Genomic DNA, 16,491 nt, shown 5'->3' on the forward strand with positions numbered 1-16,491 from the left:
TCCATTTTAAGAGCTGTGTCAATTTTTACTCCAAGGTATCGTTATGGTTTTAACATAAACTCTCTATGGCACTGTTTGTGAACCGCATTCCCTCTGTGCAAATTGTTATTTGTTTGGTATCTTCTGATCAATTGCAGTGTTATAATACATCCATATTACAAGTAGATGAAGGCTTAAATGAGATATTTCAAATGACAAAGACAATATTTATCTCCTTTAGAGATACCAAAGAAAAAAACTTGGTGAATCTGATAAGCATTAAGCACTTTCTTTCACTGTCTTATTCTTGAATATATTTTAGAACCAAGCACTCCTGCAATCTCCAAACAATTTAAACACAGAATAATACAAAAAGAAAAAGATTATGTAGTTAAGGCTGGAAATGATGACCCAAATTAAGGATGCATGTGATGGACCGAGCAGTGAAGGAAAGTCAGGTACAGGTTAAAGTCCAAAAAAGTTTTTTTATTCAACCCCAAAACAAACTCGGTTAAACTATACAGAAAAATCTAAATGTTGGGCCCATAAAAGAGGTCAAAGTAACAAAACTACACAAACACTACCAACAACTGAAACAAACTGACCTACCTAAACAGACAAGTGGAAACTTAAATAGTGGCTGATCAGCCCACAAAAACAAAAAAAGGGATTAAACACACAAAAACCCAACTGAGACTAACATAACAAATTCCATTCCCCCCCCCCCCATGATCCAGAATTGTGGTATGACCCAATTTGCAGTTCTCCATATAAGCTTGCTCTGCCCCTTTTCCACCTCTTAGCTCATCAACCAAGGGACCCGAGCAGCTGTCACTGAGGTAAAGAAAACAGAAGAAAGATTAAATCATACATACATAACAGTGTAAACTAAAATATCCTCACTTATTTTAAAATACAGTATTATGTGAGTATATAAATGAATTAATTCTAAACCAAAACCAATTCTTTATTACCCTGTAAATGAAATCCTATATCTAAAGGAAGAAAAATGTAAATGTAGTGTTATGTGTAAGCCTCTGTTGTAACATTGATGTTTGGTGGACATTACCACTGTGTGGCTGTAACTGCAGCCATCACAATGCAAGAAATTCAAAAGATACAGAAGGAACAAAAACAGTTGAAAGCCAAGAAAGCACAGAGACTAAATCCAAAGCAGGAAAACAAAAAGCAGTGTTACACACAAGGATCAGCGATATTCTGACAAAGAGGAACACGGGACTAGTTATACACTGAGCCCGAGAAATGACAAACAGCAGGGGAAATGAGATACAGGTGACAGTGAATAAGTAAAAGTAACACATGATACAAAAGAAAACTAAGCTACAAAGTAAAACATTAAAAGAAACCAAACACAGAAACAAGAAGACACACACCAAACATGAGAAGAGAGACAGATGGGGAAAAATTCTAATTCTGTTATACATTTACCCTCCTCACATCCATCAAGCACAAGGTAACCTATCAGTTGAACTGTGGGAGGAAGCCGAACTACCTGGAAGATGCCAGGCACAGGGAAAACGTGCAAACTCCACATAAGAAGGCCTCATTTGGTTCCTGGTTTAGACCAGGAGTCTTTTTGCTGCGAGGTGACAGTGCTAACCATTCTATGTGAAATGGTCTTATTCACATTTTTTATACCACCTTTCAAACATAGCTAGGTTCTGCAAAGGGCTTTTATAATGTTTCCCATTCACACTCACATGCTAAAGAGGCAGAGCTGCCATGCGTGACACCTGTATCAGAAACAACTTAAGGCGCAGTCCTGAGATTATAGGGGCAGAGAACCACCTGAGTTATATCCAAATGGAATATGTCATTCTACAATTATTCTGATCAATAAATGACATTATACCAAAAACAATTTTTGTCAGTAACGTCTATAAATTTGTGTTAATAACTGTATGTTTTTGTACAAAATGTTTTACTTTTTAAAATAATTTATACATAAAAGTTTGTTTTTTCACTTGCCAAGCTCTGTATAAAATTGTATGAGGTTCTGCTATAACTAAAAGGAAACCTGAACTAGTACATATGTTGCACTCATATAGTCGTAGAATATGCAGTAATCTCTTCCCAATTTCATGTCTCAAGGAAATCATTTTGTTCCACTTGTACGCAGCTAAATTATTCCCCAAGGCATCCTCCCCCAGTCACAGCATGTCAGGAAGCTTTTCTATGAGCACCTTGTCCTCCAGCGGTTATGACTATAGCCAAGATGCAGAGGCAGCCCACATGGCAGCAACAGCTATCCTCAACCTGTCCACCCGCTGCTGGGAGAGACCAGAAACACTCAGCACCAAGACCAGGGAGCCCTGCACCAAGGTGATGCACAGTGAATTTCATTTAGACGCAAGCTTCTTTTTTAAAACTACGGTTTAAAATAGCCTAACAATGAACAGTGTATGAAACTCGTGCTCTTTGAGTTTGCAGTCACTTCATTTGCACACTGTGTCCTCACTTAGGAGGCGGATATTGAGGTGGATGAGAATGGCACCTTGGACCTTAGCATGAAGAAGACCAAGCGGGAGGGAGTACAGTCTCCAGAGCCTTCATCTTCTTTGTCTTCTTCCTCTCAACATGTGGGAGCCATTGCATCTCAGGGCCAAACTCAGCAAGAGTGGGAAGGCCCACTTGACTTCACCAAAATGGGTGGTGTCAAAGAAGAAGATCACGAAGAGGTAAGTACAGATCTACTGTAAATGAGGACAGCTAGAGAAAATGATAGCGAATCAGAGCTGATTTGTTGGGAACCTACAGTTCTTAATAAATGTATTAGGGCACCTGCAATAAAAACAAGAAAAACACAAATACTTTAGAAATCTGTCAAGATTGAAGTCGTAAATTATTATTAGTGTCATATTAAACCATTAAAAATTTAATTTGGAACGCCAGTAAATATTTTCAATTTGACATCTTAATCAAAAAACAATAATGTACTTTACTGCTTTTTCTCCTTTCTTGAAAAATAATACATTAGAAAGTTCATTGATAACAGAAATAATTATATTTTAGCTTTAAATTGTTGGTTTGATTAAAGTGATGCACATGGTGGATTAACCATTACAGAACCATAAAAAATGATTTAGGGAATAAGTAGTACTGTTCAATTACCCTTACATTGGGTGGTGGTCTAATAAGGTTAAGCACTGTGGCATGGTTTGTGGCTCAGCTGCAGGGGAGCTGCCCCACATGTTCTCCATCACCTGGTCATGGCTCCCTACTTCAGTAGGATCCCTGGACCTAAGGGGAGAGGATCACTGAGCTGCAGAGAGAGTGGGCTGTAGAAATTATGCAGTGGACTGACTTATAAGCTGTTTGCACAAATTTAAAAAAACCTTCACACGCAGGAAGAACTTCCTGCCGGCCTGGGTCCTTGCTACAGTCACTTCTTTTCAGCCAGTGGAGGTGCTAACCCAGATGCTGGCTGACCTGGTAGCTGTGCACCGGGAGCAGGCAGTGGCGCATCGCCATCTCCTAGATAAGCTGCGGGATCATTCCAAGCATGGGACAAGTGTAGTCGAATGTCTGGTTGCTTGGGCTGACTTTCACCTGAACATCACGAATAGGCCATAGTGCCGCTGCTCTCTTGCTCTTGACGAAGGCAGTCGCACTTTTCTCCTCTCCTCCTCTCCCTTAGCTTCCCTGCTTGGCCTCTTGTGTCCTTGTCTAGTCTCGTGTTTTTTGTATTACTTTTCCCTGGAACACTCTCTCACAGAGAGGAATTATGGATTTGATCAACTGGTCCCTGAATGCAATTGACACCCTTTTCTCAACGAGAAGTCTGGGCTCGGGTGAGCCTGAGTGTCCTGGAGGTACTTTCCCTGCTGGATACTTGATGGACGGGTGGCATAACTCGAGGGTCGTGTGCCTGGCGGGACTGTCGATCGAAGACGCTGAAGATATCTATCTATTCGGAACCATGATAACAGGGTTCTTGCTGATTGGAGCTGGCTTGGCCATGGCTTATCGAAGAATTAAGAAAGCGGAACCGGCTGTTCAAACCCCCACAAGCCTGCCCGCTGGGATTGAAATGATGGGACGAGGCGTGAGTTCTCAAAATGGGCTCATTGAGTGCAGCATGGATAAGATCTTGGAGAAGCTTGCAGCTGCCGTGAACACTCAGAGTAAGACCTCTGAGCGCAAATTGGATTACACCTTGGAGAAGCACTCAGAATAAGAGTTGTTCGCACTAAAGTAAAAGCCACCATCACTTCATGCGGCTACCACTTCGGCGCCAGCTGTGATCTCAAGGCTGGAGCTGAACAAAAACACCCTGATAACAGACGGTGCTTAGACTGTTCCTCCCCTATGCAAGGCCACCTGGGTTGGCTGGAAGACTGTTTACTTAGCCTGGCAGGGCGAAGGACACTGTCTCAGCTGAACTCTGGACACACACATACACTGATACACACTCATCCCCCCTCCCTTTCCAAACGCCTTCGATGCTTGTCCCCTCCCGGGGAAGATGGCGGTCGACTGGACCAGCGCAGACATGCTGCAGGACTGGATGCGCTGTTTACACCGGCTCTCTATTACCCTTTACCCTCCCCTGTTGCTTGTCTTGTGTTTCTATAGTGTATTGATAGTCATGTGCTTTTTGTATGCACTGAGGTGTTTTTTTTTTTCTGTTCTCAAACAGATCTCCCTGTTGGAGCTCAGTCTGGGGGGAGTTCTTTTTTCTCCTCGTATTTCCTCATGTTGTGTATTTACCATTGTTATACCTGTCTGACCTGTCTTCCCCATGTGATGTTTGTGTAATGTATGTATGGCCGGAAGGGTAAGATGGCGCTGGCATGGCTGGCAGCCTTAACCCAATTTCCCTCGGGATGAACAAAGTATGATCAATCAATCAATCAAATTAAATACAGGTGAAAAAATGCATGGAGTAAAGGCTGCAGTTAGCTCGCACCAGACACATCCCTTAATTCTGGGGACAGATTGGCCAGGGTTTATTAACCTTTTGGGGCAGTATGAGGGATGCATTCACGACCTTTAGCGGTGTGTAGTGTCTATGCTCACTGGTGATGCGGGTCATCTGATGCTGACTCTGGGGAGGAGGAGATGGCAGGTACTTCACTTGAGGCCCCGCTGCCTCTAGTAATTCACTCCACACACGATTTCCTATTATAACAGTCTTGCGATGACATCCTATGCTCAGCCTTTGACCAAGTGATTAAAATTGATGGATTTATTAAGTGATTCATAACACTCGCACGAAAGAAGAAGCCGTGGAAAATGATTTTCCAGGCGGATTATGCGCGCCGATGGCACATGTCCTGCCTGGAGTGTCCGGAGTTGGTTAACCAGCATCCCAAAAGAGATACTGACTGGCCAGGGGCCTCTGTTCATGTCTTGTACACTAAAAGAACTGCACGAAACATGAATTTTAAATTCTTCTTCAGCCACCCCACCAACCCCTCTGTTGTTTACAGTGCAGGAGGTGCCCCAGGCCTCAACGGGATTCCTCCCTTTCGGTTATTGTTTGGCAGGAAGCCACGAGAGCATGGAGCAGACTGTCTCCTAAATTGTTTGCACAAATAAAAAAATATTCACATTTGGGAAAAACTGTCTGGCAGCCTGGGTCCTTGCTACAAGCACCTTATGTCTTACCTTGCTTTAGGTGGAGTACACAGCTCCCTCATATACCTCATCTGAAGGTGAGGAAGAGGACCAAGAGAACTTGGAGGACAGGAAATACCCCGGTGAGGTCACCACCACCAGCTTCAAGGTCAAGTTTCAGCCCAAAGACAGCAAAAAAGAGCTTCTTGTGTAAGTCTTTAATATTTTTTACAAACCTTGTGTGATGAAAACCAGCTGTACAATTAAGAGCTGTGGCAGAGAAACAAACCCAGTTGCAAAGATTTTTTTTTAAATGAATGGCAGTTTGTAAATTGGTCTGTAATGATCTAAAGCAGTGGAATCTCAAGAGGGGTTTATAGGAAATTATAGTTAAATGTTTAATACATTTAAGAGGGATTATGTCAGTAGGGCAGGAAGACGTGTGCATGTGAGAAATTATATCAATGAAATATGTCATGCAAATTAGTGCTCGCAAAGAAATTTTGAAATTTGGGTTGTGGGGGTTCATTTGGGACAGATGGAAAACTTTCTGTATCCTCATATTAAATAAGAAGTGTAAAACTACTGACAAAGGATTATTCAAGGCCTCAGTTTCAAAGGGTTAATAAGCAACTGTAATATTTTTTTGGGTTCTGTTCTGAGTGGAACATCTTTTGTGGAAAAACAAACTTTCTGACCAGGTCAGTAGGCTGGTCAGAAACCTGGCGTCAGCAAGTCAGCAATGTGCGTATTTTGGTTCATTGTCCTGCGGAGAGCAGCCTAAGTGGCCTTCCAGGTGCCAACAGCTAACCAGATGCTGCTGCACAGAAGAGACAGAACTCTCAGCTTCAGTTGGTGGAAACAGAGGAGGTTGATAGATGTTAAATGTAGAGACACCATAGCCAAAGACGTCACGGTACTGTGTTGTTGATCCAGGATAGCTGCTTGCTCCAGGTGGACAGTGCTTCTAACTCCTGGTTGGCTCGTTTGGTTTTCCTGTTAATGTGCAGATAGACGCCAGAGGAAAGACTAACCTTGGCACCGACAATAGCATAGAACTCTCTCCAAATGCAGGATGTAAACTGGGGTCCCCGATCGAATGCGATGTGTTGAAAGAACCCACAAACTTTTCTCAGTGAGTTGCTAATAATAGACAGCAATGAAGTGATTGTGAAAGTTCCAAACAGGACAGAAGGAGGCAAGATCTCTAACGAGGATGATGAGGGTTTCATCTTTCCCATTACTGTAACTAAGTCATTCACTTTTATTGGAGAGAAGGAGATACATGACTCAGGACACTGGTGATCATCTTCATAATGGGAGGAACATAAAGATAATTTCATCTTATCTACAAAGTCACTGATAAATATATAACGCTCTGTTAAAATAGCCTCTTTCACTGTCTCATTGTTTGATAAACAAACAAACCCGTGGTCTTTCATAGCTGCTCTGCTTTTCTACAGGCATGCTGAAGACCACAAGTTCTATTATTTAGCCAGGGTGAGCAAGAAACAAGAGACAGAAGGTTTCTGTCTCTTGTTTGTCACTTTCTGTCACCTTACTCATTTTTCTTTCTGAAAAATGAGCAAGGTGACAGAAGGTGACACATGAACGGTTGTGGCTGAGGACATGGAGCAGGTCATCTACCAAGCAGAATGTGGGTGGGTCAGTATCCTCAAGTACTGAACTCAAGTTCCTCCCAATGCTCCTGACTCACAACTGGAGGGTGTGTGTGAATGTTAGAGCGGGCACCAAGGTTTGAACATGTGTGTGGTTGGGTGAATGAAGCTTGTAGTAAAAAGCACAAAAGAGTACTCAGAGTAGACAAGTGTTATGGGGGAATTCAAGATGGCGCCGTAGAGTAGACATCGTGGCTGATTGAGCTCCAGTGGTATTTGTTAATATTTATCTCATATCTTTATATTTGAACGGCGTCAAGTACAGAATTTCCAAAGGGGAGTGTTTTGACATGAACCTGGACAGTTACTTCCTAAAAATCTCGGACAGAAGTACAAAAAAATCATTGAGGAAAACTCCCAGTTATGCTGAAAACAAAGAGGAGCTAGGCATCATACCAGAGATACTGAGCATGTCTGCTAGTCCCGGCTCTATGGAACCAAGTATTGTTCACGCTTTGGATAGAATAATTGATAATCTTACTAAAGTAATTGACTCCAAGATTTCTACTGTTCTCGAAGCTATTAAAAAACAGACCTCACAGCTGCAGGCGATCGCCACCAGAATGAATGAGGCGGAGAAATGGATTGCTGATGTGGAGGACACGGCGACATTATCAGAGGCTAAGCTGGCACAACTCAAGAAACAAATACATGAGATGCTAGAACATAAAGATGAACTTGACAACCGAGGTCGCAGGTGCAACATACGTATAGTCTGCTTACCTGAAGGCACGGAGGGCCCAGATCCAGTTAAGTTCCTTGAAAAGTGGATCCCGGAGTACCTCCAGATGGACACAAAGGCAGGGAGGCTGAAACTTGACCGAGCACACCGATCCTCAGCACCGAAGCCCGGCGTTGATCAACGTCCCAGGCCACTATGCAGATAAACAATGCGTGATGGAGGCGGCTCGTCGGCTTGGATCCCACCGATCTAACAAGGACAGCCCCACATGTAAGGAATCTAGGATTTCCTTCTTTAATGATTATTCGGCTGAGGTCGTTCGAAGACGGAAAGCTTTCGATGATGTAAAGGTGCGGCTGAGGAAGATGAATGTGGACTATGCATTACTATACCCAGCTACCTTGAGAGTAATGGTGAACGGGACTCAGAGGAGATTTAACACCCCGAAGGAGGCCGTTTCGCTGCTTCATTCACTGGAACAGAGGCAGGAAGACACTACTCCTCAGTAACTTGTCTATCAGTAGGTGACTTAAATAATATGGCAAGTAATCAGCTGCATTTGTGTACATGGAATGTAAGAGTGGTCCATAATCCTATTAAAAGGAGAAAAATACTCACCTTTCTGAAAAAAGAACACATTGATATTGCACTCTTGCAAGAAACACATTTAGATGATGTAGAACACCTTAAATTACAGCAAGGTGGAATTGGACAGGTATTTTTCTCCTCATTTACCCCAAGAAGTAGAGGGGTGCAATCCTTGTGAGGAAAAGCCCCCCTTTTTCAAATACAGAGTGTGTCAAGGACAAGCACGGAAGGTATGTTATAGTCAAGGGAATATTATTGGGTATGGTTGTTTCTATATTGAATGTTTACTACCCTCCTGCTCATCCGTCTGATTTTATGACCACAGTATTTACAGACTTCGCTGAGATTAACTCTGACATTTCTATAGTGGGGGGAGATTTCAATTGTATACTGAATCCTGTTATTGACAGGCTCCCCTACAAGCCTTTGCCTCTCTCACCACAAGCTAAGGCACTTAATTCTATCTGTGAAGATTTGAGATTTGTAGATGTATGGAGAATAAAACTAGGATTGATTTTTTTTTTTTTACCAGGGCTATTGTTGCACTTAGTCTTATCGTGTGAAATTGGTAGTATTATAATCTCAGACCATGCCAATGTAATGCTGGATCTCTCTCTCAAAGATATGGTAAACAGAGCAAAATACTAGAAGTTAAATACAATTATTCTAAAGGACCATACATTTATATCTTACTTCAACACTGAGTTTAGATATTTTTTGTACATCAACCGGCAGTCAACAAATGACTCCGCCCTACTGTGGGAAACTATTAAATTATACCAATAAGCGGCAGCAGAAATTGAGGAAGCAGAATCAGTTAATGACAGAACTTAAAACAAAAGAAAGTACTTATGTTGACTCCCCAACTCCTGCCTTACTGCAAGAGATATCTGCTGTCAGATCAACTTTAGATAGCCTTTTTACGCAAGATGAAGAGCTTAACCTTAAGTTTACTAGACAAAGATTTTATGAACATGGAAACAAACCCGGAAAATACTTGGCATATCTTACCAAGAAAAGATCCGAAACACAAGTTATTACAGTTATTTGTGATGCTCAGAATGAGCGCGTATATGATAGTAAAACCATAAATAACATCTTCAAAGAATTTTATTGTAGACTATATACATCTGAACAACCAGTTGACGCATTGGAATTAATGGAGGATTTCTTCTCCAGGCTCAATCTGCCTACCATAGCAACAAAACAACAGACCACCTTTAATGCTCCCATTTCTAGAGGGGGAAGTACTAAACGCTATAAAAACTTTAAAGAACGGAAAAGCCCCAGGACCTGATGGTTTTAGTAGAGAATTTTATAAAGAATTCAGTGAGCTGTTAATAGACCCATTACTTAATATGTTTAGTTATTCGTTCTTACGTAATAGATTACCTCAGACTGTAAGGGAACCTAATATCTCTCTTATTTTGAAGAAGGGGAAGTGTGCAGAGTCTTGTTCCTCTTATAGACCGATAGCTCTTCTAAATGTGGACCAGAAGATACTTTCTAAAATATTAGCTACTCGACTCGAAACTCTCCTGCCTCTAATTATTAACGAAGAGCAAACAGGCTTTATAAAAGGCCGTAATTCCCGTAACAATGTCAGGCCCCTTCTCAGTCTAATTCAGGCTGCTCAGCAAAGGAACATGGGCGGTTTGGTGCTTTCTCTGGATGCAAGACATCAGTACCAGCTTTACTTAACATTATTGATACATTTAGTCAATTTTCTGGTTATAAAGTAAATTTGACTAAGTCGGAGGCTATGCCAACTGGGAGCCTTAATTCAGTGCCAACTGGACTGTTTTCTTTCCTCTTCAAGAGGTCCCCCACAGATTTTGTATACTATTTATAACTCCAAAATTTAAACAAATGTATAAAGCAAATTTTGCCCCTCTGTTCAAGAAGGTAAAGCAGGATTTGGAGAGATGGAATTCCCTACCTGTTTCCTGACTAGGACGTATACCAGTGGTTAAGATGAATATTTTGCCTCAACTGTTATATCCTGTTCAAATTATTCCAGTTATAATTTCAAATAGGGTGATGAAGGATCTGAATAGCTGGCTAAGCTCTTTTATATGGAGCAAACGCAGACCAAAACTTAAGATGGCTACACTACAGCTCCCAGGTTCAGTAGGGGGTTTAGATTTACCAAATATTAGAACAGGGGTGGGCAATTCCAGGCCCCGAGGGCCGGTGTCCTGCAGGTTTAGATCTCACCTTGGGTCAACACACCTGAATCACATGATTAGTTCGTTACCAGGCCTCTGGAGAACTTCAGGACATGTTGAGGACCTAATTTAGCCATTGAAATCAGCTGTGTTGGTTCAAGGACACATCTAAAACCTGCAGGGACACCGGCCCTCGAGGCCTGGAGTTGCCCACCCCTGTATTAGTACATATCAATTGAGTACTAGACATGTGCTATATTCATGACTGGGTCACAAATAATTCACACTCTATCTGGTTGGGGATTGAAACCTCTCTTTCAAAGTATCCATTAAGGGACTAACTGTCCCTTAATAACTGTTCTTTAAGAACTTTAAAGATATTAGATCGGGCTGTGATAATCCAATCACACTTAATACACTTAAGGCCTGACGGTCAGTATGTCGAATTGAGGGAAGGTTGAAGTTAACATCTATGTTCACCCCTATTGTGAATAATCTTCACTTTCACCCGGGGATGTTTGATATAGGTTTTAAGGAATGGAAGAACAAAGGAGTTCACAGACTGAGGGAGTTATTCTCCAACAATGTGGTTATGCCATTTGACCAAATGGTTGAGAAATATTCTCTCCCCAAACATGACTTTTTCCGTTATTTACAGATAAGGCATTATATCTTGCACAGTACTAACTTCAGTGAGAGTCATGAAGTCTCTCATGTTAAGAAATTATTATTTTTAACAGATAAAGAGGTACCTGTGAAGATATTTTCTACGGCTTTATATTCTGTACCTTCAGTGATGTCACAGAGGCTTAAAGGCACACGGGAAAAGGAGTTAGGTATAATAATTGATGATGAATAGTGGAAACATGTCTGGAGTTATGCCAAATCAATCTCAGTTTGTAATCGTACCAAAGCAATACAGTTAAAAATCATACACAGAATGCATATATCCATATTTCGCAGACATCAATATAATCCTACCCTTTCACCCATGTGCATCAAATGCAAGACAGAAATTGGTACCCTAACTCACAGCTTCTGTTCATGTTTGAAATTGCAAGAATATTGGTCTAATGTGTTATCTGAAATGGAGAAGATTTTGGGTTGTAAATTGGAGATGGACCCTTTGTCTCTCATACTGAGTCTCCCCAGCCGGCGGTTAATATCCAAGAATAATAGGAGGTTGTATTGTATTCTCACCTATGCGGTGAGGAAGAATATACTACTCCAATGGATTAATGAAAAAGCACCAACTATTGAAGGTTGGAAAAGAGTAGTGTTGGATCTAGTGCCATTGGAATATCTTACATGTGTACTGCACTCAAAAACAGACCAATTCTTCAAGGTGTAGGAACCATACTTGAACTATGTGGAACCTGATGTCTCTAGTATTATGTTACAAGGATTCTCTTGAGTGTTCAAACTGCAACGTACTACTGGGACCACAGGTATTGTACTGTATTGTATTCTTTATTTACTTTTTAGATGGATCTGAGCTGGTGTTTTGTTTTGCGTTTAGTTCTCAGTCTGTTTGTTTGTTTTTGTTTTTGCTTTGTTTTGGGGGTTGTTTATTGCTTTGTGGGGTGTTTTTTTTGGGGGGGGGGTTTATGGCTCTGAACTGTACACTTTATTATGTTATGTAATTATGTACTATTTGTGAAAATGGAAAAAAAAACTAATAAAAAATATATACATATATATATATAAAGAAAAGTGTTATAGTTAAGTACCAGTCGATTTATACAGGTGTTTTTGTTGCTTGCTTTATTGCATATGTAATTATGAGTTTCTCTTTTAGAAAAGGAGAGTATTTAAATGAAATGAAATGAAAACATGGGAGCAAAAGACAATGCAAGACACAGGATATGTGCACAAGAAAGCTTTTGTTTTCTGAAAAATCTGTAGAAGCACTACACTGATCTGTGAATGTGTTCTTGACCCTAGGTGTCCTACTCCAGGCTGTGATGGCAGTGGACACATTACTGGCAATTACGCATCACATCGGAGGTAAGACCTCAAATCTAGCTTTGAAGTAATGTCCAGTGTTTGCTTCTGCTGTTTTCAAAGTGTGATTATAGCAAAAAAAAAATCATTCATTTTGGCCTGTAAAAAAAAGAAAGAAAAATCTCATTAGCCTGTCTTTACTAAGTATGTCAGACAGCAGTCAGAACACTGTTCACCATTACTGACACACAGTTTGGTCAAGTTACTTGAAAATAGTAATTAGTTACTAATTACTTCTCCAAGAAAGTAATCCCATTACTTTACTGATTACTTATTTTCAACAGTAATTATATACTTTATTATTTTATTACTTAGTTTAAAAACATGATACACAATCTGAATAGGTAATAAAGCAATAGACCTTTCAGCCCATTTTTCTGCATAATCCATCATATAAAATTGAATCAAATGGAAAAGCCTCTTTTTAAAAATTGTTTTATTAGTTTTAATCTTTTAACTTTATGCACATTGCATCGAGCAAACATTTTATTATATGTAACTGTCTTTGACTTGAAGAAAATTGTTTAACAGTTATACCTGTTTTCTGCATATTCAGCATATAAAATAAAATAATGTGTTGCGTTTACACTCACTCTTTCAAATAGATCCAAGTAATGCACAGCAAAAGAAAAAACTCAAATCAAAGATTCAGCAGCACTAAGTCATGCCACTCTTAAATCTACTTTCACCTGTTTAGCAGGAGTAGGACTGGTGGAGGTTTGCCACCGCAGTGGTCATGTCAGTGGGGGGATCCGGGGGTTTCTCTGTGAATTTCACATTCCCGTGGCAGCGTGCTCGGTGCTTGCTCAGATTTGAAGTTTAATTTTACCCTTTTTACGGAATCAAACTCAAAGTAATGTGAGTACTTCCAAGCTTTAAAAGCTGCATGGTCGTACTCTCTCCCGTCTTCCATATTATCCATTGTTGATCTACACACGTCTGTTGCTGCCACGGACATCACACGCTCGTACCTCGTTGTCATGAGACACTCTTACAAACAAAATCACGGTTTAGTAATGCAGTAACACAGCGTGCTTACGGGAAAGTAACAGTAATCTAATTTGCAATAGTAATCCCTTACTTTACGCGTTACTTGAAAAAAGTAATCGGATTACACGTTACTGCCCATCTCTGCTGACACATTACTTTTATGGCATCCAGTCCTGTGACTTTCCTAGTGTGTGTCTATAGCTGTGTTCACTGCAGGAAAAGCAAAGCATTCAAGCTTCTCACACATTATTACCAAAATACTGTATTTACTTATACTGCCCTCTACATCCAATACCTGGCTGAAGTCAGCAGTCAGACCAAACTCTTCCTCTCCTCAGAATAAGCACAATGACAGGAGGGTTCAGGTTCCCTCTCTATACTTAGACCAGGTGAACTTGGGCAAAACTGAGGAAATATCCACCTGCTGGTTTCTTGTGTGGGCATGTTCTTCCTATTGGCCAGATCTATAAATATCAGCATGAATTGCTGTCTGTATTGCCGTGAGAGCCTTGGAATAAAGTCATGACAAGGGTGTACCCTGCCTTCTCATCCTATGACAGCTGGAAAAGACTCTAGCCTCCATTCTCATGTCTTTAAAATGAATAATCACAAGACACATAGAAAATACTCGCTCGTTTTTTTCTTTACTAAACTCTGTGCCAATTTTTTTTATTCTTCATTGACAGAAGCAAAACTCATATTTTAGATTACATACCAACAGTGCTTTAAAAGACAATTTCAAGCTGAAGAAGGTGCATCAATCATGAAGAACATTGTTTGCTTTCCCTCAACAGCAACACTCTTACTGTGGACTTACTGATGACATTATTGAACAGCAACAAATTTGCAAACATGCATATCCCAAATCATGCAAGAAGGTGGAATCAAAGAAGTAAACTTTGTCTAAGTAACAAATGAACATGTTCATCTAGGATACAATGAAGTGGTAACAGTGAGTCAGCTCTGAACAGACTTCAGTTAGTCCAGAACAAGGCAGCCAGATTAGTGTTAAAGTGTTCATACTATACAAATATCGATAAAATGCATGATAAACTTTCTTGGCTTTCTGTACAAGCTGAATTATATGATGGCTTACTTGTATTTTTAAAGAAAGCAATACTGTTAAACACACCATATTTTTTTTTCTGCTCAGTTGCAATATCCAGATGAAATACATAATCATAGTACACGATTTTCAACAAACCGCAATTTAGTAACTCCTCGAGTTAAACGCAACTTTTTGAAAAACTCTGTTATATTTAGAGCACCTTTTCAGTGGAATAAGTTGCCTTACGCACTTAGAGAATTGGCTTCTATTCATAATTTTAAAAATCACTTATAAGCCTATTTAGGCAGCTTTTAATTCATTGTAAATACTGTAAGAGGGCAATGTCATTTGTAATGGAAATTTGTGTATTTTGTTTCAGTGTCATTAATATTTATATGCTTATATTTTCTTAATTGTAAACATTTACTGTGGATATAAGAGCCAAATTATGCGGATATTTGGTATCCACTTTATTGTGTAATATTTTATTTGATTGTATTTGATGGTTTTGGCCCCAGGAAGATTAGCAACCACTGTTGTGGAAGCTAATGGGGTTCCTTATAAATAAACAAAAATAAACAAACAGAAAAGGTTTCCCATAGTTATATAACAAGTTTTAAGTCAAAATACATTTCAGTCATTGGGAGAATAGTGTGCAAGGCCATCTCATTCCCACAGCTGACATATAGCTTTGGTCCCTCTTTCCTGGTGACTCGCACATTCCATACCAATCTGTCTTTATTGGAGGATACAGTAAGTGATAACGACAACAGGCCAGCTGGTTCTTTTTCATCAATACTTGACAAGCATCACATTTCTTTGTTTAAGGTTGGCTGCTCCGATGTCCACTTCTGTGAGGTTGTAGTGGGAACAGATAATGTTTCTGCCACTTGTCCTAGAATGCGTTAGACCAGTTTTGAACCCGTGTCACTGATGTTTGGATAATATGGACCTACTTTTTGAGTAAGCAGTGAAGGTGTAAGAATGAAATGATTTGAAACATACCTGGACATTGTACAGCATCTGTGGCACATCCAACATGTGGCCAGTCCACATGAGATCAAATAGTTTGTCATATTCCAACCACCACACAATACAACTTTATTGTTATTTTGAAGGCAACTGTGTTTGTTTTTCCTGTGCAAGCGAATGCAGCTTCACTTTAAATGCGTTGGAACAGAGTTTTATGAAAGAAGCTGGCCTTCAAAGTTATCAGCTCACATTAAATAAAAACATTTATGAAGAATGTAAACATGAGCTTCTTAGTACTTATTTACTGACGTCAGGTAAAGCCATCTTCTTAGTTTATGGAGAACAGATAGCTGTGTTTAAGGATTCCAGTTTGAATGAACATTATGAAGCTAAACACACAAAAAAGTACAACAATTGGTCTGATGCAGAGTGGGAACAGACATTTGAATCTTTGCTAGACCTTTTCTCCTTGTCTCTGGACTAAAGCTGCAATGTCTATGACATAGGCCCGATATTCCATCTTTGTACACTGAAACAATTAAAGAGTGAAAGTGACCACAAATATAGTGATTTTTTTTTATAGAAGTGACTGCCTGCTTAGATAGGCCTGGCCTGAAATGGAACAAACCGGCAGGTTTTATGATTGGCTGTCCAAACCAGAACTGAAATTGGTGTTTTTGCATTGTGCTATATACCAGGAGGTGTCACAGTATGCGGCAGCACACTGTATGAATTTGCAAAGAGGACCCAAAATGCAGACACAAAGAATGTGAAAGAAAACTTTAATATTAACAAAAAGCG

The 16,491-nt window shown here is 40.1% G+C and overlaps 1 protein-coding gene across 9 annotated transcripts in view; it reads left to right on the forward strand.

Annotated features, from left to right (window-relative positions):
• Positions 1 to 16,491, forward strand: part of LOC120716321 (myelin transcription factor 1-like) — a 47,119-nt gene that overhangs the window by 13,428 nt on the left and 17,200 nt on the right. For all 9 annotated transcript variants that reach the window (XR_005691868.1, XM_040003810.1, XM_040003808.1 and 6 more), the window contains 4 exons: positions 2,120 to 2,322; positions 2,463 to 2,678; positions 5,621 to 5,769; positions 12,621 to 12,683. Coding sequence is in view for 8 of the 9 variants with exons in the window: in XM_040003810.1 (XP_039859744.1) it covers positions 2,120 to 2,322; positions 2,463 to 2,678; positions 5,621 to 5,769; positions 12,621 to 12,683 (631 nt within the window). In the remaining variant the exon portion in view is untranslated. The remainder of the gene's footprint in view (positions 1 to 2,119; positions 2,323 to 2,462; positions 2,679 to 5,620; positions 5,770 to 12,620; positions 12,684 to 16,491) is intronic.

The sequence above is a fragment of the Simochromis diagramma genome, unplaced genomic scaffold, assembly GCF_900408965.1.
Source record: "Simochromis diagramma unplaced genomic scaffold, fSimDia1.1 OVJJ01000466.1, whole genome shotgun sequence".
Taxonomy (NCBI): Eukaryota; Metazoa; Chordata; class Actinopteri; order Cichliformes; family Cichlidae; genus Simochromis; species Simochromis diagramma.